General features: G+C 40.4%; 1 protein-coding gene across 4 annotated transcripts in view; it reads right to left on the bottom strand.

Annotated features, from left to right (window-relative positions):
- LOC129177641 (calcium-activated potassium channel subunit alpha-1-like) overlaps positions 1-22,368 on the bottom strand; it is a 112,138-nt gene that overhangs the window by 73,161 nt on the left and 16,609 nt on the right. For all 4 annotated transcript variants that reach the window (XM_054768986.1, XM_054768985.1, XM_054768987.1 and 1 more), the window contains exon 2: positions 20,067-20,213. In XM_054768986.1, coding sequence (XP_054624961.1) covers positions 20,067-20,213 — 147 coding nt within the window. The remainder of the gene's footprint in view (positions 1-20,066; positions 20,214-22,368) is intronic.

Here is a 22,368-nt window from a genome sequence, read left to right as displayed (position 1 = left end):
TACACAGGGTCTATAACATGTAAATTTGCTGCGGGGGATTTTTCAGTGGCTGCTATAGGCAGGTGGCCATTCTATAAAGGTGGCCGCTAAGACAGGTTTGACTGTATATGTATATATATATATATATATATATATATATATATATATATATATATACACACACACACACACACACACACACATATATATAAATAATTTGTCATTATTGATTATTTATATAAAAGTGGCAAAATATAAAATTATCATGAGATTATTATCAAAAAGGCCTGAAATTATTTTAGAAAATATAATAAGCCTCATTGTCCCATATTTATGTATTATAATGCTTTTGGTGTGGAAAATACAGTTACATATTACTATATTTATATAATTTTTTTTTTTTAACAAAATTTTATGAAAAATATATAGCTGTATTTGTTCATATTTATTATTATATATTCATTATATTTACACAGTATTAGAATGTTTTTTGTTTTAGTTTTATTTGTTCATATTTATTATTATATACTTATTATATTTACACAGTATTACAATCTTTTTTGGTGGCAAAATAAAAAGTTATGTGATTCTTATCAATTCTGCTTTTTTAGACAACAGTGGTCTACATCAGGGGTCACCAACGTTTTTCCTTGTGAGAGCTACTTTTACAAAATGAAAATGGCCAAAAGCTAGTCATTTTTGTAACATTTATTTTCAGAGCTTATTTTAAACCCAAACAAAGCGAATATGCTTGTTTTACCAGAACATGAACAAAATGCTGGTGTCCACAACTCACATTTTGTATTTCAGAATGCATTTCTTTCTACTGTTCTTTCATTATTAACTGAAAACCTGAATGAAAAGCAGGCTTGCGGGCACCTCATGTGGTCGTGGGGGCTACCTGGTGCCCGCGGGCACCACGTTGGTGACCCCTGGTCTAGTGGTTAGCATGTTGGCCACACAGTCACAGTCTGGAGATCGGGAAGACCTGGGTTCGAATTGAGTGTCAATGGTTGTTTGTCTATATGTGCCCTGCCATTGGCTGGCCACCAGTCAAGGGTGTACCCTGCCTGTTGCCCGAAGTCAGCTGGGATAGGCTCCAGCATACCCCCACAACCCTAATGAGGAGAAGAGGCATAGAAGATGGATGGATAATTAGACTTCTTTAAAATACATAACATTATTATATTTGTACCCCCCTGCACGGTTTCTGATGCTATTTGGCATGAAAAAGCTGAAAATCACAACCATTTTGAGCTAAAATGTCAGGAACCTTTGCCTCATTCGACATAAAGATAAAAATCCCGCGACCGTAGAAAAACGCCAAATTTTGCCCTTTTTTCACCCAAAACTTTTGATACAATAGGGATAGAACATCATAATGGGTATGAAATTGAATCATTTTAATGTTCTATTTGCAGAATCAATTCAAGTATACATTTGAAAAAAAAAAAAAAAACAGATCATGTCCACAAAAATATCCAAATTACAAAAATATTGTGGTCATGTCGCAATTAAGCATCACAGTCACTTGTTCAGAGTTTGCTTCTTGAAGCTGTCAAATCGCTCACGGTTGTATTCCACAGCTTGAAGCAGGTACCCTCTCTGTTGAGAATCTGTCGTAATGATGTTTGCAAAATCGCTCATCATCTTGACTCCCCGCTCAGCAATGTCATTCGCTACTTTCACATTCGGGACATACTCCAGTGCCTTGTTGCAACCATCACTCTCTGACCATGTGGACACAGGTTGCAGGAGTGTTGGAACTGGACATAAATTAACAAGCAATATAATTATCACTTATATATCTTAGTAGTATTGAAGTGTGTTGCCCTTTAGAAATGCTTGTTTTAGGAATGCTGCTGTGACCCTGCAACAGAGAAGGTGGCGACTCATGGCGCCCGTGTCGAGCCAGTCGCACTCGATGCCGAGGGTGTCAAGCAGAAGATGACTCTCTGGGCCAATCAGATCAGGTAGAGTTGTCTTGGTTGTAACCTGAGGGAACACAGGTCTCCCTCTCCTGAAACTATCTGGCTTCTCAGTGGCGTGCAGCTAAGTGGCAACGTCCCGTTTATCTTCATCACCGAGCCTGGTGCTGAAGAGAGCAAATGGCACAACCTCTTGTGTCAAGTACCACCTGTGGTTCTGAAGTTTCTGAAGCACTGCTTCTGCAATTTCTGGGTCGCTTCTCTTGAATTTGATCATGTCCTTCCTGAATTGCAGATCATTCATGGGAGCATCAGCAGCAAACGTTGCAGTCATCCACATTGGCGTGTAGAACAGAGACAGAAAGACACTGAGGCGTTCCAGCTTTGCCACAGTGTCATCATCATAGTGCATCTGCTCTGCAAACATGTACATTTTCATAGAGTAGATGTTCCTGGCCATCATCTGGCCTGATGGATGGCTCCAGGATGACTCCAGTGGATGCCACGAGGAGGGCTCCCACCAAGCAGTATGACTGTCAGCTCTGCCACGATAATCTGCTCTTGGAGGCTTCTGAGAAGTCAGTATTCCCTGGAGCAGCTCCCCACACTCCTTCTTCTTCTCCTTCAGCCATCCTTGTCTGAAGGACAGGTTCTTGGGGCTGTCTGTAGTAAGATCTGTCCATGCATCCTTGAATGCTTTGAACCATAGATTGTCTGGACTCTTGACCTTTCCAAACAGCTTCTCCCAGGCAGCCCCAACCACAACCTCTAGGATGTGATGTCTACATGCTAAGTAGAAGACCTTTCTATCCAACTGTTGCTCCAGTAGTTTAGCAGCTCCCTTGTGTACACCACTGTTGCTAGACGTTGTATCAAACACAAGGGCAGTCACCACACCTGCAAGCCCCCATGCCTCCAATAAATCCATGGAGGCTTCTGTCTGAACCATTCCTGTTGAGCTGTCTATCACCGGTACTCCCAGAAGCTCAGGTGGACCTGAGACAAGCACAGCCAAAGTCTCTGACATGGTCCCAGGGTCACTTCCCAGGACATCTTTCAACATCTTGCCATCCCAGTGGAGAGCAGCGTAGTGGGGAGGGTCCTCTCTGAAGGCTGTCATGTATTCTTCACTAATGTGGTACCTCGTCAGCATCCTGTTCCTTCTTGTTGTTGAGGCTGAGATTGGGTTTTGAGAAATAACTGTGCAGTGGTTATATGCAGTGGTTTTATGCTACAAACACAACAGATCATAACATGTCATGCAAAAACCGTCCTATATTTGTAACTATAATTAAGAAAATTACTTAAGACTGACTGTGCTGCATGTTACAGTTTCTCCTGCTGAGTTTACTCTGATTTTGTACTCTGTCAACACCCCAAAATGCAGATTTTTTCAGCTTTTTTCACTAAATATCATAAGAAATACTTCTGTAAATGTTTCTATGCATTCTATTGTATCAGTCAGAGTGTAATTACTTTCTATAACCTGCTTGTGCAAATTTATTATTGAAAACATAGGTGGAAATAAGCCTCCGAATGCTGTGAAACCAGCATTTCGGAAAATGTGTATACATGAGAGCTTCTTACTTCATGAGGCAAAGGTTCCCAATGTTTTAGAAAATAATGGTTGTGATATTCGGCTTTTTCATGCCAAATAGCAGCAGAAACCGTGCAGGGGGGTATAAATATAGGAATTTTATGTATTTTGAAGAAGTCTAATGGATAATAAACCTCAATGCCTCATAGTTATGTATTAGACCTGTCAGGCCGCACGGTGGCCTAGTGGTTAGCCACACAGTCAGGAGGTCGGAGAATCTCCGTTGGCATCTCTGTGTGGTGTTAGTACTCCGGTTTCCTCCCACATTCCAAAAACATGCATGTTAGGTTAATTGGAGACTCTAAATTGTCCATATTATTATTTATTATTATTTATTATATATATTATGTTTTTGGGTGGGTTAGTAAATGTAAAGTTACTAATATGTGATTATTCTCAAAAAGGTCTTATTTATTTTTATTATTATTATGTATTATAATGTTTTTGGTGGCTAAAATATAAAGTTATATATTATTGAATTATTTTAGTATTAACTTTGTCATACCATTAGACAATATCTAATATATATGGGGATTAATTTTTACTATTTTTTTTTTTTGCCCTTATTTTTGATACATTTGCTAATTTCATTTTTTGTACAATTACTACTACTACAATCGTGTGCTATCATCATCAGGACAAATTTGAAGAGGGGTTTCGTGGAAGGAATGAAAAGACCCAAGAGTGTGTTGGCATATCTATTACAAGAAATGGCATCACTGGAAGAGAAACACAAGAAGGATTTCCACACTTACATGAACTGCCCTTTCAGCTAGCCCCACTACATACTCCTAAATACTTCCTAACAATAGCCAGAGTACTTGCTAACAACAACGGAGTGTCACTGTGTGACTTCCAATCATATATTACGACAATAAGCAATATAAGCGCCATGGGGCGCATTAATAAAGAGTGTCAAAAATCTCTCAAGCACTTGTCCTTGATTCACCCTGTGCAGCATCACCACAAACACGAACATGAACGCCAGTTTATTTAGAAGTTAGATGGAGGGAGACAGTTGCCATAGCGACGCTGCTGCCAACCGCCTGCTGTTTGCCTCGTTGTCTTGTATGTTAGCAACCTCCAAAAAAACACACACATAGGTTATAGGATTTCATGGCTGCCCTGATGACCTGCTGCACCTTGTAAAGCTTTGGTTATTCTCTAGGACATGAAATGCCATATTGAGGTATGCTACAGGCAAGCCAAGGTCAAATAAAAATGACTATCATTTATGAAGGCCTTGACAAACATTGTTAAAATAAACCACCTCCAAAAATCCCACAGCTTGTCCACTTAAGCACTGTGACGGGACACTGTGCTGTTTACTGATCCAGCTTATCTATCTTTAACTTTAAGGTTTTATAGGATTGAATCACTTCCCTGACCTGTTGCACCTTGTAAACCATCTCGACATGAAATGCTACATTAAAGGATGCTACATGCAAGTAAGGATCAAATAAAAATGACTTTAGGGCACATCTTCCATGACAAACATCGTTAAAAAGAACATCAGTGACGTTTGCAGTTAGGAAAAATGCCTACCAGTTGCTTACATCACCGCCACGTGACCATGTGATCCTACAAAGCGCTTAACCGTCTACTGTATGCCGTAACACTCAGCAGACCGCAACCAGGGCACCACAATTCGGAAATAATCCAGATTAGGAAGTTTTCCTCTGGTCTATGCTTGATGAGGGACAGCCATTATTGAATTGATGGTGTGATTGTTATGAATGGAAGACCCACAGTCTGTGTGGTATTATCAATATGATTAATATAATATTACATTAATTACATTAATTAAATTATTTAATTTAATTATTTAAATTATTATTATTTAAATATTAATGTTATTTATTAATAACGTATTTATTACTAAAATATACACATAATCTGAATCTAACATTTTGAATTAAAAACATGCATTTACTTTAACACATGTAACATTTCAATATGAATTTTAATATGGTATAAATATTAGAATTACTATCAAAATGTCCACTTGTTTTTTTTGACACATGTATAATAAAATACAATACAATAAAAGAGAATAATATTATAATATATTCTTTGAAAAAATAATTTAATTTTTTACACTTTATTTTAAATAAATGCTTTAAAAAAATAATACTCACTTGCCCTAATGAATCTTACAACGTTAGAATAATGGCAAAAATATTTACTAACTGAAGAAAATATAGCATTGCTCTAGAAAATTATAACAAGTCCACCAAGTTTGTTGAGTTTTGTTTTTTATTTTTAAATGTATTTATTATTCGAGTGTCACAGTAGGGGTTTGCACATGACTGTAAATAATAAATAATCCATCCATGCTTTTTCTATGCCGCTTATCCTCATTAGGGTCGCAGGGCTATGCTGGAGCCTATCCCAGCTGACTTTGGGTGAGAGGTGGGGTACACCCTGGACTGTTCGCCAGCCAATGGCAGGGCACATATAGACAAACAATCATTCACACTATACAGCATAAACTCATTTCAGCCGCTTGTACCCGTGATCTTGTCCTTTCGGTCATTACCCAAAGCTCATGACCATAGGTGAGGGTAGGAACTTAGATCGACCAGTAAATTGAGCACTTTGCCTTTTGGCTCAGCTCTCTCTTTACCACAACAGACCAATGTAGAGTCTGCATCACTGCAGACGCCGCACCAATTCGCTTGTCGATCTCGCGTTCCATCCTTCCCTCACTCGTGAACAAGACCCCAAGGTACCTAAACTCCTCCACTTGGGGCAGGATCTCATCCCCGACGCGGAGATGGCATTCCACCACTTGGAGGTGCTGATTCTCATCCCGGTCGCTTCACACTCGGCTGTGAACCAATCCAGTGAAAGTTGAAGTCCACGGCTTGATGAAGCCAGCAGGACCACATCATCTGCAAAAAGCAGAGACTCAATCCTGCAGCCACCAAACCGGAACCCCTCAACGCCCTGGCTGCATCTAGAAATTCTGTCCATAAAAATAATGAACAGAATTGGTGACAAAGGGCAGCGCTGGCGGAGTCCAACCCTCACTGGAAACAGGTCCGACTTACTGCCGGCAATGCGAACCAAACTCTGACACCGGTCATACAGGGAACGAACAGCCTGAATTAGCTGGTCCGATACCCCATACTTCAGGAGTACTCCCCACAGAATTCCTTGAGGAACACGGTCGAATGCCTTCTCCAAGTCCACAAAACACATGTAGACTGGATGGGCAAACTCCCATGCACCCTCAAGGATCCTGCTGAGAGTGTAGAGCTGGTCCACAGTTCCACGACCAGGACGAAAACCGCACTGCTCCTCCTGAATCCGAGATTCAACTATCCGGCGGATCCTCCTCTGCAGAACCCCTGAATAGACTTTACCAGGGAGGCTGAGGAGTGTGATTCCACGATAGTTGGAACACACCCTCCGGTTCCCCTTCTTAAAAAGGGGGACCACCACCCCGGTCTGCCAATCCAGAGGTACTGCCCCCAATGTCCACGCGATGCTGCAGAGTCGTGTCAACCAAGACATGCCTGCAGCATCCATGGCCTTAAGGAACTCCGGGCAGATCTCATCCACCCCTGGGGCCCTGCCACCGAGGAGCTTTTTGACAACCTCAGCAACCTCAGCCCCAGAGATAGGAGAGCCCACCGTGGAGTCCCCAGGCTCTGCTTCCTCATAGGAAGACGTGTCGGTGGGATTGAGGAGGTCTTCGAAGTATTCTTTCCACCGATCCACAACATCCCGAGTCAAAGTCAGCAGCACACCATCCCCACCATACACGGTGTTGACTGTGCACTGCTTCCCCCTCCTGAGACGCCGAATGGTGGTCCAGAATCTCTTTGAAGCCGTCCGGAAGTCATTCTCCATGGCTTCTCCGAAGTCCTCTCATGTCCAAGTTTTTGCCTCAGCACTGCCAGAGCCGCAGACCGCTTGGCCTGCCGATACCTGTCAGCTGCTTCCGGAGTCCCATGAGCCAAACAGGCCCCATAGGACTCCTTCTTCATCTTGACGACATCCCTCACACCTGGTGTCCACCAACGGGTTCTGGGATTACAGGCACCGACCACCTTACGGCCACAGCTCCCATCAGCTGCCTCGACAATAGAGGCACGGAACATGGCCCATTCAAACTAGATGTTCGCCACCTGCCTCGGAACATGGTCGAAGCTCTCCCGGAGGTGGGAGTGAAACTCCTTCTGACAGGGGACTCTGCCAGTCGTTCCCAGCAGACCCTCACAATACGTTTGGGCCTGCCAGGTCTGACCGGCATCCTCCCCCACCATCGGAGCCAACTTACCACCAGGTGGTGATCAGTTGACAGCTCCGCCCCTCTCTTCACCTGTGTGTCCAAAAAATATGGCCGCAAATCCGATGATACGACCACAAAGTCAATCATGGAAGTGCAGCCTCGGGTGTCCTGGTGCCAAGTGCACATGTGGACACCCTTATGCTTTAACATTGTGTTTGTTATCGACAATCTGTGCGAGCACAGGGTTCAGATCAGGAGGACCGTTCCTCCCAATCACGCCTCTCCAGGTCTCACTGTCGCTGCCAACGTGAGCACAACAAGGGAATCGCCTGAGGGAGCACTCTCCAGTACTTCCTCTAGAGACTCCAAAAAGGGTGGGTATTCTGAACTGCTGTTAGGCGCATAAGCACAAACAACAGTCAGGACCCGTCCCCCCACTCGAAGGCGGAGGGAAACTACCCTCTCATTCACCGGGTTAAACTCCAACATGCAGTCCACAAGCCGGGGCGCAACAAGAATTGCCACCCCTGCCCGTCGCCTCTCACTGCTGGCAACGTGGTAGCTCAGGGAGGAGCGGCCCATAATAAATAATATCAAATAATATACTATCAATTCACATCAAATAATACAATACAATACACCATTATATAATACGAAACAATATGATGTGACGTGATGTGGCGTGACATTGCATAACATAACATACATTTTCTGGTTATGACAAATTTTGAAATCATGAAAATGCATCATTACATGTTTATGAAATGCAGCACTGTACCTTTAAGTGCTGAGGCTTCAGTATTCCCTAGCTAAGTGACCCATGCTTATGTTGGCCAGCAAAAACACAACAAAAAAACACACCTTAAAATAACCTTGTAGGTTACACTTTTTCACACGGTGTCAAATGTGTCATAGTGATGACTGCACAGTGTGATGAGATAGCACTGATGAGCGCCGTCTGTAAGGTGTCAACACCAGTACCTCCTATCACACTAATACATGAGGGGGGGCTCATTAGTTGAAGTTATTCAGTCCCAATTTGCACTTGGATGGAGTTGTGACATACACAAACACAGGATGGATTGGTTTAGTTTGGTTTAATGTTATTTGAACATGCATGCAGATTTCAATGGAATACATCTGATGAATCATTTCACAGTTCCACATGTCCAAAAGGAGTAGGAAGAAGCAAAGCTTATTTAATCCTACCCCCCATCCATTCCACATCTTCTACAGTATTATTCACTTCCTGCATTCCATGTAATATTTTTCCACATAATAATAAGTGAAATAATAAAAAATAACAAAAAATAACAAACCTGACAGAACAATCATTGTGATGGTCAAGACTCTTCGGCCTTGTATTTAGCAAACATCAACTGCTTGTATTGTTTTTGAATTTGCTCATCTCTGTACATTGTTTGAGTTCCTTACTCAATCCGTTCCATAATTTAATTCCACACACGAAAATGCTGTGGGTTTTCAGCATTGTTCTCGCATATAAATGTTTTAAGTTAAATTTCCTCTAAGATCATATTTCTCCTCTCTTATAGAGAAATACTGTACGACGTTTTTAGGTAACAAGTTATTGTTAACTTTATGCATTATTTTAGCAGTTTGATTTACTAAATCTGCTCATTTTAATATCTGTGATTTTAAAAATAAAGGGTTTGTATGTACTTGGCATTATGAATTATCCTCACCAATCTTTTTTGCAGTACAGTGAGTGAGTAGAGATTGCTTTTATAAATAATGCCCCATATTTCCACACAGTATGGTAATACCTAAGAACAGTAAAAAGTGTGGAGTGATTTTTGATGAAGAACAAATTTTGGTTTATTCAATATTGAAGTATTTATCGCTCTCTATATTTAATATGAGATTTCCAACTCATATTTTCGTCTATTATAATCCCCAGAAATGTCTTTTCTTTCACTCTTTCAATATCCACTCCGTCTATTTGTATTTGATCGTACGTATCCTTTCTGCTATTTCCAAATTGCATTATTTTAGTTTTACTTAAGATCAAGGATAATCTGTTTTTAATCAAACCATGACTTTAATATGACCATTTCATCCTTGACCTTTTTAATGAGTTCTTGTGTGCTTTCCCCAGAACAAAAGGCAGTGGTATCATCCGCAAATAATACCAACTTTAAGTCCTTTGTCACTTTACAAATATCATTGATATACAAATTGAACAGTTTTAGGAGGGATGGTTAACAGAGTGGAAAATAATAGCCAACTAAATAGTATATTTCTATTTATGATGCTCTTATGACGCTTTATGACGCTCTGAAGCTTCCCTCCCTCCCATGAGCACCACAGTGGAAAATGCTAGTTGTTGACAACAATATGCTGCAGTAGGCCCCAGGGAGGAAAGGGTGGGTGGGGAGGGGGTGAGGTGGTGTGTGGTGGGTCAGGGGGGCAGGGGTGGGGGTGGGGCTTGGCCGCTCACCTGCAGGCTGTGGCACTTCCTGATTCACTCTGCAAGCATCGCATCAGCACACGGCCCTCTCATTTGTGACGCTCAGTGAACATCTCTCGCACACACACACACACGCACACGCACACATGTGGGCACACACACGCACGCAGTGTTCAGCATTTGCAGTTTTAAGAAAGCATCAATTTAGAGCTCAGACGAAAGGATTGTTGTGGCCAGTGAGTATCAAGGAAACTCCTACTACCAGGACTACATTTAGCTCATCTATGCCTTTATCATTTTAGTTTTTATTGTAATTAATTTTTTATAGTTTCCGAGCGGTATTCAATGTAACAATTATTATTACAAAAAGGTCATTTATTAACATCAATATATTGTTTAAGATCATTTCAGAGTTTAATATATTATACATTAACTGATACAAATATGAATAGATAAGTAACAAAATGAATATTAGAGTAAAATAATATAGTATTAACATCAACTAATAAAAATATGGACAAATAAGTAAACATATATTGGCAATATTTCCATATAATATAAAAATGTATATTGCATAAGAAATTATATTAAAATCAATATAAAAATGAATATTAGTGTAAAACAATATATTAACATCAATTGATGAAAACATGAATCTTGAATAACAATATATATTTGCAGTATTTATAAAATGAAAAATGAATATGACATCAAAATATGTCAACATCAACTGATGAAAATATGAATAAGTAAGTAACCTTTTAGCAATAGATATTTTAATATAATATGAACAAATAATATTAGGTTGATTGCACACAACTTTATTGCAAAGTGGTGGTAGTTTTGCTACAGTATGTGTCATCTATAGGTGTAGAATCCATCAATAATGGAGACTAACGCACTTATAAAGAGTGTCATGTTGTACAGGTAACACTCTAACTAGTCGCCATGTGTAACCTGATCATGTACTGTATGTGTTTGTGCAGCCCACATACCGTGTGCACTCACCAGCACCATTACCACCGCCACGACACTACTACCACTACTACCACCACCACCACCAATACTACCACGGCTTTGAATGAAGCCTTTATTGCAGGGAGCTTGTGCGGCGCATGCTTATCTACTAAACTTTGCAGGGCTTTGTTGTTTTTCACTATTATGGGAATACCATTGCGGTGGCTGTGTCGCTGTGATTTAAGCTGTCAGGAAGCAGACCAAACACTTGCACAGTGAGTCCTAAAGAGCTTATACCATGGAGGAGGAGGAGGAGGAGGAGGTTACACAAATAAATGTGCTCGCCCCACCCCACCCCCTCCCCTCTTGTATCTCCTCACAACATCACCACATCCACTTACTTTGCTTGACACCGGCATTTAACAGTGTTTTATTGTGCTGCAGTTGGCAGTGGTGTCATACTGACAGGAATGCGCATGCACTAACAGTTCTAAAATTTTCTACAAACGTTCATGTGTTAAAAAACAAACAAACAAACGGCCCTGTGTGACGAGAAGAAAAGTAATTGAGATCTATCAGTCTGGAAAAGGTTATAAAGCCGATCCTAAAGCTTTGGGACTCCAGCAAACCACAGTGAGAGCCATTATCCACAAATGGTGAAAACATGGAACAGTGGTGAACCTTCCCAGGAGTGGCCGGCCAACCAAAATGACACCAAGAGCGCAGCAATGACTCATCCAAGAGGTCACAAGAAACCCCACAACATCATCCAAATAACTGCAGGCCCCACTTGCCTCAGTTAAGGTCAGTGTTCATGACTCCACCATAAGAAAGACACTGGGCAAAAAACAGCAAGGCAGAGTTCCAAGATGAAAACCATTGCTGAACAAAAAGAACATTAAGGCGTGTCTCAATTTTGTCAGAACATTTCTTGATGATCCCCAAGACCTTTGGGAAAATACTCTGTGTTCTGACAAGACAAAAGTTTTTGGAAGCTGTGTGTCCCATTACATCTGGTGTAAAATTAACACCGCATCTCAGAAAAAGAACATACCAACAGTAAAATATGGTGGTGGTAGTGTGATGGTCTGGGGCTGTTTTGCTGCTTCAGGACCTGGAAGACTTGCTCTTATAATTGGAACCATGAATTCTGCTGTCTACCAAAAATCCTGAAGGAGAATGTCCTTCCATCTATTCGTGACTTCAAGCTGAAACCAACTTGGGTTCTGCAGCAGGACAATGATCCAAAACACACCAGCAAGTCCACCTCTGAATGGATGAAGAAAAACAAAATGAAGACTTTGTAGTGTCCTAGTCAAAGTCCTGACCTGAATCCTATTGAGATGCTGTGGCATGACCTTAAAAAGGCACTTCATGCTCAAAAACCTTTCAATGTGTCTGAATTACAACAATTCCGCAAAGATGAGTGGGCCAAAATTCCTCCACAGCGCTGTAAGAGACTCATTGCAAGTTATGGCAAACGTTTTCGTAAAAAGGCTGCTGTTGAACCTTTCCTTAAAAAGACTGGTCTTGATCCTTCAATTTTATCAAATTACCGGCCTATCTCAAAACTACCATTAATCTAAACATTTTTTGTTGTTTGTCTATATGTGCCCTGCGATTGGCTGGCGACCAGTCCAGGGTGTACCCCGCCTGTCGCCTGAAGTCAGCTGGGATAGGCACCAGCATGCCCCCGCGACCCTAAAGAGGAGAAGCAGCATAGAAAATGGATGGATGGATTTTGAAAAGAGTATTCTTGCACAGATACAGCCTTTTTTTAGATGAAAATGGGATTTTAGGCACCTTCCAGTCAGGTTACAGAGCCTTTCATAGCACTGAGTCTGCACTTTTAAAGTTTTTTAATGACCTATTTTTCATTACTGATTCTGGTGGTTCAGCCATTTTAGTGCTTTTAGACCTGACTGCTGCCTTCGACACAGTAGACCACAGTATTCTTTTATCTCGCTTGGAAAACTGTGTTGTTGTCAGGGGGACTGCCTATGAATGGTTTAGGTCTTACCAGTCAGGGAGCTGCCTTACTGTGGGATTTGGATCCCCCAGGGATCAATTCTTGGGCCCATCCTGTTTGCTTTGTACTTGGTCCCACTTAGTATAATATTTAGAAAGCATGGCATCTCCTGTCATTTCTATGCAGATGACTGCCAAATTTACTTACCACTCACAAAAAATGACCATGCCCCCCTGACAACCCTTCTCGAGTGCTTAAGCGACATCAAGGTCTGGTTGGCTCAACATTTCTCAAAGCTCAATGAGGGGCTGAGGTTATCTTGCTCAATCGCAGCGGACCCATTTTGAACTTGGGCCCCCTCAAGAACCATGTACGTCCTACAGCCACCAGCCTTGGCGTCATGATAGACAGTGATCTTAAACTTATTAATAAACAAGTCAACGCCGTTGTAAAATCTTGCTTTTATGATCTTTGGCTTTTATCTCAAAATAAATCATCTTTATTTTTGCACAATTTTGAACAAGTCATGCATGCTTTTATTTCGTCTGGACTACTGTAGTGCACTTCCATCCATCCATTTTCTATACCGCTTCATCCTCATTAGGGTCGCGGGGGCATGCTGGAGCCTATCCCAGCTGACTTCGGGCGACAGGCTTTACTCTGAAATAAGTCACAATGCACTTGCACACTTACAGTTACTCCAGAACTCTGCAGGCACGGCAATGCAAGGCAAGGCAAGTTTATTTATAAAGCACAATTCATACACAAGGTAATTCAACGTGCTTTACAGAAAAGAAGGGTAAAATCACTTCCTAAAATAATTCTATAAAAACATCATTTCATAAAATTCCATAAAAAAAAAATCAAAATGAAGAGTGCAGATAAAATATTTTCAGTTGTCATATGCACAGTTGAATAGAAATGTTTTCAGCTTGGATTTGAACATTGCCAAAGTTGAAGATTGTCGCACATCTTCTGGAAGATTTTGGCAGCATAAAACTGAAACGCAGCCTCACCGTGTTTGGTCCTGACTCTGGGCACCCGCAGTAGACAACTCCCAGAGCTTCTCAGAGCCCAAGATGGTTTATGTGGCTCTAACATGTCAGAGATGTACTTTGGCGCAAGACCGTGAAAAGACTTGCTAGCAAACAAACACAGCTGTTTCAAAGTCTATTGTCTGAGCGACAGGAAGCCAGTGTAGATACCTGAAGACTGGACTAATATGCTCATATTTCCTGGAGGAAGCCGTGCAGAGATCTGAATACTGGACCAATATGGTCATATTTCCTGGTTCTAGTCAGGACTCGAGCAGCAGTATTGTGGATGTACTGCAGCTGTTTTACAGCTCGTTTAGAGAGCCCGGTGAGAAGGCTGCTACAGTAGTCCAGCCTGCTGGAGACAAAGGTATGGATTAGTCTCTCTAAATCTGGCTTAGACACTATTCCCTTGATTTTGGCACTGCTTTTTAGCTGGTAAAAAGCTGCTGATGTTACTGATTTAATGTGGCTGTTAAAGTTCACATCTGAGTCCATATTACCCCTAGATTTCTAACCTGATGATCAGGTTTTAGAGAAAGAGTCTCAAGGTGGCTAATAACACTTTGTCTTTGCTTCTGTGGGCCAAAGACAGTGATTTCAGTTTTGTCTGAGTTTAGCTGGAAAAAGTTATTTTGCATCCACTGATCTGTTTGTTGTGACAACGTAAAAATCTGCAGGACCATGTTCACCGGCCACGCAGCTGCAATGGTAGGACTCACTGCAGCTGCATATAAGCTGGCCTAAAGGCAGCATGTGCAGATTGAACAATAGGGGTCCCAGGATTGACCCCTGCGGAACCCCACAGGTCATAGCCATTTGGTCTGAGACACATCACCCCAATTCTCACCTCCCTGCACTGGATGCCTGTTTGTTTTAGAATTGATTTTAAGATGGTTTAAGTTTGTTTTTAAGGTGCTGAATGGACTAGACCCTCAATACATCTCGAACCTCATCCAAATTTACACTCCAGTGCGCTCTTTGAGGTCTGAAGGCCAGCTCCAACTAGTGGTGCCTAAGACGAGACTTAAGACCAGGGGAGACTAGGCTTTTTCTGTAGTCAGCCCCAAGCTGTGGAACACTGTCCCCCATCGTGTAAAAACGCCCCCCAAAGTTGTCTGCTTTAAGTCTCGTCTCAAAACCCACTTGAACTTTCTGGCTTTTTGTTTGGTTTTACTCTTTGTTTGGTTTTACTCATCTTAATTTGTATTTATTTATTGATGTATTTTATAATTTGTATCTATTTTATTTACTGTTTTGATATTAGTAAATATTTGATTTGATTTACGAGCTTTTATTGTATTAATTTGTACTTTTACTTTTAATTATTTATTGTTTTACTAGTTTTAGTTTGTGCAGCACTTTGGAAACGGTGTTTATAAAATGAGCTATATACAGTAAATACAGAGGATTGGATTGGATTGATTGCAGTTGTTGCTGCTAAGGGTGGTCCAACCAGTTATTAGGTTCAGGGGGCAATCACTTTTCCACACAGGGACATGTACAGGTAGTTGTGGATTTTTTTTCTTCGTGTTGTTATTGACTAATATTTTAATTTGTTTGATGATCTGAAAAATATGAGTGTAGCAAACAACAACAACAACATGCAAACACTTTTTCACACCGCTGTATATCTTTAGTGTGTACATATATATTACAGTACTGGGGCATTGTTTTCTTCTAGAAGCTTCTAGCAGCTGCTGCCGCCCCCAAAATAGAGCATCAGACTCCGAGGCGAAGCCGAATATTGCCGCTACTTCACGACCGAGGCGTGGACCCCCTTTGCTGCTTGGGTGGGACCACAGATGGCAAGACGGAATTTTGTTCCAAGGCAGAGAGCAGGAATGTCAGTGTCAAAAAAACCTCCACAACTCTCCTACTGTATGTGGTAAATATGTCCTAGGCTCCCTGACTCAACATCACAAGTGAAATATGGCTGTCAGCTAGAAACGCAGGTCAACATAATTGCTCAAATTTGGTTACCTCTTGTTGCTAGGTAGAATTCATTCAGCAAAAGCATCTCCCTCCCAAAAATAAAAATGATCAGACGTGAATCAGACTCACGATTCTGCTGCCCCACACTTCTGAGAAAGGACAGGGAGCGCCGGGAAGAGCACAGCCAGACAGGGAATTGTGTTTTCAGGATTAGCGTTCTTCAGAGTTAAAAGAAACTTTGTTTTGTTTGATATGTTTGACATTCTGCGACAGTTTGGAACTATGGGGACTGAAGTGGAATAGCGCCTTCTTCGCTGAAATTGCAAACTTTGTCACGTGCGATTGCAATTTTCTTTTAAAATTACGCCACATTTACCATTTATCCAGATTACGAATCACTACTCTGTATGACATATCAAACTCAGTAGTCTACTTTCACCACAGAGACATCTAGTGGATGTCATGGGGCACTCTGGCACCTGCCCCAAATGTAAAATCAACACTGCTAAGATGAAAATACCCAGCCTCAGAAGACTCCCCGCGTCGTCTGTCACCTGATCGGACTTCCTCAACACTTTGACCTCCTCCACCCCCACCCCCGTCTGGGAACGTGAGATGAGTGTGACTCATGAGCTCTTTTTGTTTGACAGCTGACGATAACATGCAAGGGAAGTCAGCGATGTTGACACAAAACACCTAATTGATCCAAATGTGTCATTTACCGTGTTGTTTCATAAGAAATTACATTTTAAAAAGGTATACTAATGACTCATTCTGTGCCTCTGAGCTAGCTAATGCAGAACAAAGAAATGGTAGCCACAGCATATTTTAGTGAGCTATTTCCCACTTAAGAGCTATCAGGAGCATAATGCTACATGCTAAAATATAATTTCAGTGCAGTAGCATAAACATGAGCTTGGAGTAAGTTAGCTAGCTAGCTAGCAACTGAAATCATTTAAAAAAGTCGTTTATTTTTTGCTAGTCCCAAAATGTTTTCTTTGGTATCAGATTTTTATGTAGTTGTGTGTTAAATGTGTGTACAACATAATTAGCTACATTTTTCAACAGTAATGAGCTGTGAAACAGTCACATGATGACATCAGTCATTAACAATGGAGGCTAACTATGTTGTAACAGCACAACGGGAAGGGGGATGAAAAAAACACAATAACGCATCAAACGACAGACGGGATCCCTCAGCATCGTCAATCTGGGGTGGATGTATCGTTGCAAATATAGCATCCTGTTGAGTCCGACAAAGTCAACATGTTTTTATTTAAAGAGCCGACCTTCCGCAAATACAAAGTTGACTGCCTGGAAGGAGTATTGAAGAGAATCCTGACTGCTAATTAAAGCGCCAGAAATTCTAAAGAAATTAAAAATGTATTTAAGAAGTGCTATTTAAGCCTCAATTTGGGCCTTACAAGAGTTCCTTGCTAGCTCAGCTTTGTTTACACTTGAAATTTAAACAAACTACTTATTGCAAGGGTACAGGATAGCAGTTACGTTAAAATACCGTATCAGGGTCTCTATTTTTACTTACAGAATTGACCGTGCTAGCATGGCTGGCGATGCTAGCGCTTAAAATCTATTCCACCTGCCACTTAAAGTCTGTATTAAACCAATTTTAGTTAAATATTTTCAAATTGTGTTCATTACAAAGTTGACATACAGTACCGCAATGACGAGTGCAGACAATGGCTCTGCTAGTAGCTTGCAGTTGCTAGTGCCTGGAACGTATACACCAAAGATTGTAGAGTTAAGAACAGGATAGCTGACTCAGCCACAAAAGAAGGGACTAGAGTGTAGTCCGCCATGGAGCTGAAAGTCCGCCATGATGGTGAGCGCTAGAGGTGGGTGGGGCTAGGCGGACAATAGCGAAAAATGTATTCAGTAGCTCTCAGCTGAGTATAAAATAAAGTTATACGCTGTGCGTACACTTTGATAAAATGGATGAATGTTATTTTCTGAAAACAATGAATATCTATGTGTATATACAGTACATAAATGTGTAAAAATCCATTATACTGCAGAAATATGACCTACATGTAGATGTCAACTGAAAACCTATGCAGCAGTATGAAAGAAACTTTTTCCTTCTTTATTTGGCTTTTTTCCTTCCTTTCAGTGTTACCAACACTTAACAGTCAACATACAAAATAGTAATAAATCATAATAATTGTAATTGATAAAATAAATAAATAACAATTTATTAAAAATATTTTTTCCCCTCCCTTACAGTGTTGCTAAGGCTTAACAAGCGACATTATGACTATTATTATTATTCAGTAGGGGTGCAACAGTACACTAAAATGTAATTTTGGTTTGGTTCAGTTTCAGCAATTAATGGCTGAGCAGTGTGCCGAGGACATGTTTACGGTGGAGTGGTTCTGGATTCTGCTCCCATCATGGCGACCAACCCCGCGCAGGCCATAATACGGAAGTGGATGCCGAGTCGGCACTCCTGTTCTATAGTCTCTTTGGTATACACCTTCCTCTAGAAGAAATTGTTCATTTTAATAAACTACTTTCCAGTTAAGGTAAATTATATCTGATTAAGTTGGATCAAGGTGTCCAATGTTAGATGCAAAATTGGCTGTGCTAGCTTGGCTGGGCTATGCTAACTATTTTTTGTGGAAAGATAAAGACAACTTTTCCATGTGCTTTATGACAACTTCTAGCAGACAAAGTTGACACACCGCACCCTCCTCTTTTAGAAAGGTAGAGTTGGAAAAACAGCCGCGCTACTAGCTGGTCTATGCTAGCTCCCGGAATGTATACACATTCTTCTAAAATAAATTGTTAATTTTACTAAACTGCTTTCCGTTTAGGGTAAATTATATCCAATTAAGTTGGATCAGTGTCCAGTTTTACATGCAAAATTGGCTGTGCAAGGCTTGGCTAGTTATGCTAACTCTTTTTTGTAGAGAGATAAAATTGCTTTATGACGTAACACGCTGAGCTGCACGGTGCGGCCTAGTGGTTAGCATGTTGGCCACACAGTCAAGAGATCTGAATCTCTGTTGGGTATCTCTGTGTGGAGTTTGCATGTTCTCCCTGTAGCCGTGCGTGGGGGTTTTCTTTCTTCTTTCGTTAGGTTAATTGGATACTCTAAATTGTCCATAGGTATGAATGTGAGTGTGAATGCTTGTTTGTCTATATGTGCCCTGCCATTGGCTGGCCACCATTCCAGGGTGTACCCCGCCTGTCGCCCAAAGTCAGTTGGGATAGGCTCCAGCATACCCCCGCGACCCTAGTGAGGATAAGCGGCATAGAAAATAGATGGATGGATGGACACGCCACACCCACCATTTTTAAAAAAGGAGCGTTACAAAAAATGGCTGCAATAATAGCTTGGCTAAGAAAACTCTGTTTCCTACCACAATTATTTCAATCTAGTGATGAAATTGTTTATTTTTGTGAAGTATAAACTAACTTACCCAGTTATAATGAATTATATCAGACTAGGTTGACCTAAATTTAAGGATATAACGTTTGTGTGCTAGTGTAAACATTAGCGTCAGGCCATGTGAATGTTGCTAGCCGAGCAGCTCAAACGTTATACTGTGGCTGCCAATAGGCATTAACATGGCCTGTGAAAAGGCTGCCGACACACATCTGCTACATTTAGCTAAGCTGCCGTTGCTGTGGCAACGGACAAGCACTACTACAGTAGTTAATGTTTCATGTGGTGACTAGCAGGGTGACATTCATTTAGGAAGGCCTGGCCGCACGGAAAAGGGACTCGAACCAACAACGCTTTGGTCACAGGCCGCAACTTAACCCATGTTAGCCTCTCAGGATGCTATGCAAGTGAAGGCATTCACATATGTCGCCATGGCAACCACCCTGAACATGTCCTCTCTCCCGATCTCTCTATGAGAGTGTGTGACCTTAATACATTCTTTAAAGCTCTCCTCTTTGTGTGCAGAGATAAGCCACCTAGATAGGCTTTACACAGCAAGCACACTTCAAACCGCAGCCGCCATCACCACTCACCAGGACGCGCCCCGTCAGCGTCTGCGCTGAGATCATGACCCCTGCCCAGTCCTTCACTGATGTCATCCAGCCCACCTCGCTGGCCGCCCCCTCGTTCTTGTCCGCCCGCTTGAGGACGCCGTCGCCCGTGACGACCCGGTGGACCTCCTGCAAGGACACAAAAGTACGCAAAGTCAACACATAGAATGAAATGAAAAAGAAGAAAATGTTATTAAGACACACACACAGTGAAATGATGGAAAATGTGTAAAAAAATGACTCACCATTCAAAATACACTAGAATTCTGTATTGATAAAAATTTTTTATACATTTAATTATTAAACAACTCATACAGTCATCCCTCGTTTATAGCGGTTAATTAGTTCCAGACCCGACTGCGTTAAATAAATTTCCGTGATATAGGATTCAATGTTAATAAATGGAATATTTTTCGTAGTTTGAGCATAGAAACCCATCCATCCATCCATTTTCTATACCGCTTCTCCTCATTAGGGTCGCGGGGGCATGCTGGAGCCTATCCCAGCTGACTTCGGGTGACAGGTGGGGTACACCCTGGACTGGTGGCCAGCCAATGGCAGGGCACATATAGACAAACGAGCATTCACACTCACATTCATACCTATGGACAATTTAGAGTCTCCAATTAACCTAACATGCATGTTTTTGGAATGTGGGAGGAAACCGGAGTACCCGGAATAAACCCACACACACACGGGGAGAACATGCAAACTCCACATAGAAATGCCCAAGGGAGAATCAAACCCAGGTCTTCCCGATCTCCAGACTGTGACTGTGTTGGCCAACATGCTAACCACTAGAAGCATAGAAACCCTGTTTATGATTTCTACGTACAGATTTTAACATTATTAGAGCTAAATAGACATGAAACAACACCCCTAGTCACTTTTACACTCCTATGATTCATTGCTTACACCACATTGCAACTCTTATTGCTGCAGGGACTCGAGATGGCCATTTGCTAGCAAGCTAACCAGTTAGCCTTGCATTTATTTCATCTAAACTTAAGAAGCCAAAAACGTACCACTTCCACACAAAATGGAAAGAGAACTTTTTTCCACTCTATCATGTTAACACACGTCATGTCTCATCAATGTTTTGTGTGATTACTGCCGCCTAGTGACCAGAATACTATTTAGCGCTTTTATTGCAATATGTTTTGACTAATAATAGACCATAGTCTACCACAAAACAGCCATCATTTATTCATTCATAAACCTCTGGAAAAAACACAAGGGGGCGATAATGAAACTGCAATATTGCGAGGGACAACTGTAATGTTTGTAATAAACTAGGTAAATGTGAAAATACTGGTGAGTAACGTAGCCAAGTATTTTTGCATTATTTTTACGTTTTCAATTTAAAAAATGACATTTTATTATTATTTTTTATTATTGTTGTTGTAAAGTTGTATTATTGGATTATCTTTCATTTAATAAATTTGTTTTTTGAAAAACAGCAAAAATTACTCATGAAAAATCATTTATTTTCTCACGGACAGCAACAAAAATGTTTAGGGCAGAGATGACTTTATTTTACTAAAAAGGGTAGAAAAAAATACATCTTTCGTAAATCAGCAAAAATGACTATTTTAGAAAAAGTCAGCAAAAATTTATTATTTTATGAAAAATGACTTATCTTTCAAAACTCAGCAAAATTTGCTTCACTAAAAACAGAAAAAATATAGATGTCAAAAATCAGATTTTTTTTAAACCCTGCAAAAAACGTATATATTTATATTATATATTTTGTATATATTTATTTATTCATATATATTTAAAATAAATACAGGTATAAACGATTTATTTGACAAAAAATCTGCAAAAATTCCTTTTATTATGAAAAATAGAAAATGACTCGTCTTTCCAAAATCTGCAAAAATTATTTTTTCACTAAAAACAGAAAAAAATGTATTTCAAAAATCTGCATTTTTTTTATTTTACAAAAACAGCATACATTACTTATTTGACAAAAATCAGCAAAAACTGCCTTACTACACTGAAAAAGAAAAACTTTCAAAACCTAAAAACAAAAAAAATGACATCTTTAAAAAATCAGCAAAAAAATACTTTTTATTTTCCAAAAAAAATCTATAAAAAATACCTATTTTACAATAAAGAATATGTGTATATTTTCAGCAATTATCACTGAATGGCATTTTATTATTTAACTTTTGAAATTTTACCTAATCTGAGGTGCATGTTTTACAAATACATTTCCATGGTATATTATTTTTTCTTTTAAATTAATAATATATGATATGATATACAGTAACTTTATGAA

This window comes from Dunckerocampus dactyliophorus, chromosome 2 (assembly GCF_027744805.1).
Source record: "Dunckerocampus dactyliophorus isolate RoL2022-P2 chromosome 2, RoL_Ddac_1.1, whole genome shotgun sequence".
Classification (NCBI taxonomy): Eukaryota; Metazoa; Chordata; class Actinopteri; order Syngnathiformes; family Syngnathidae; genus Dunckerocampus; species Dunckerocampus dactyliophorus.
Note: the sequence above shows the minus strand (reverse complement) of the source record. Positions and strands in the feature narration are given on the sequence as shown.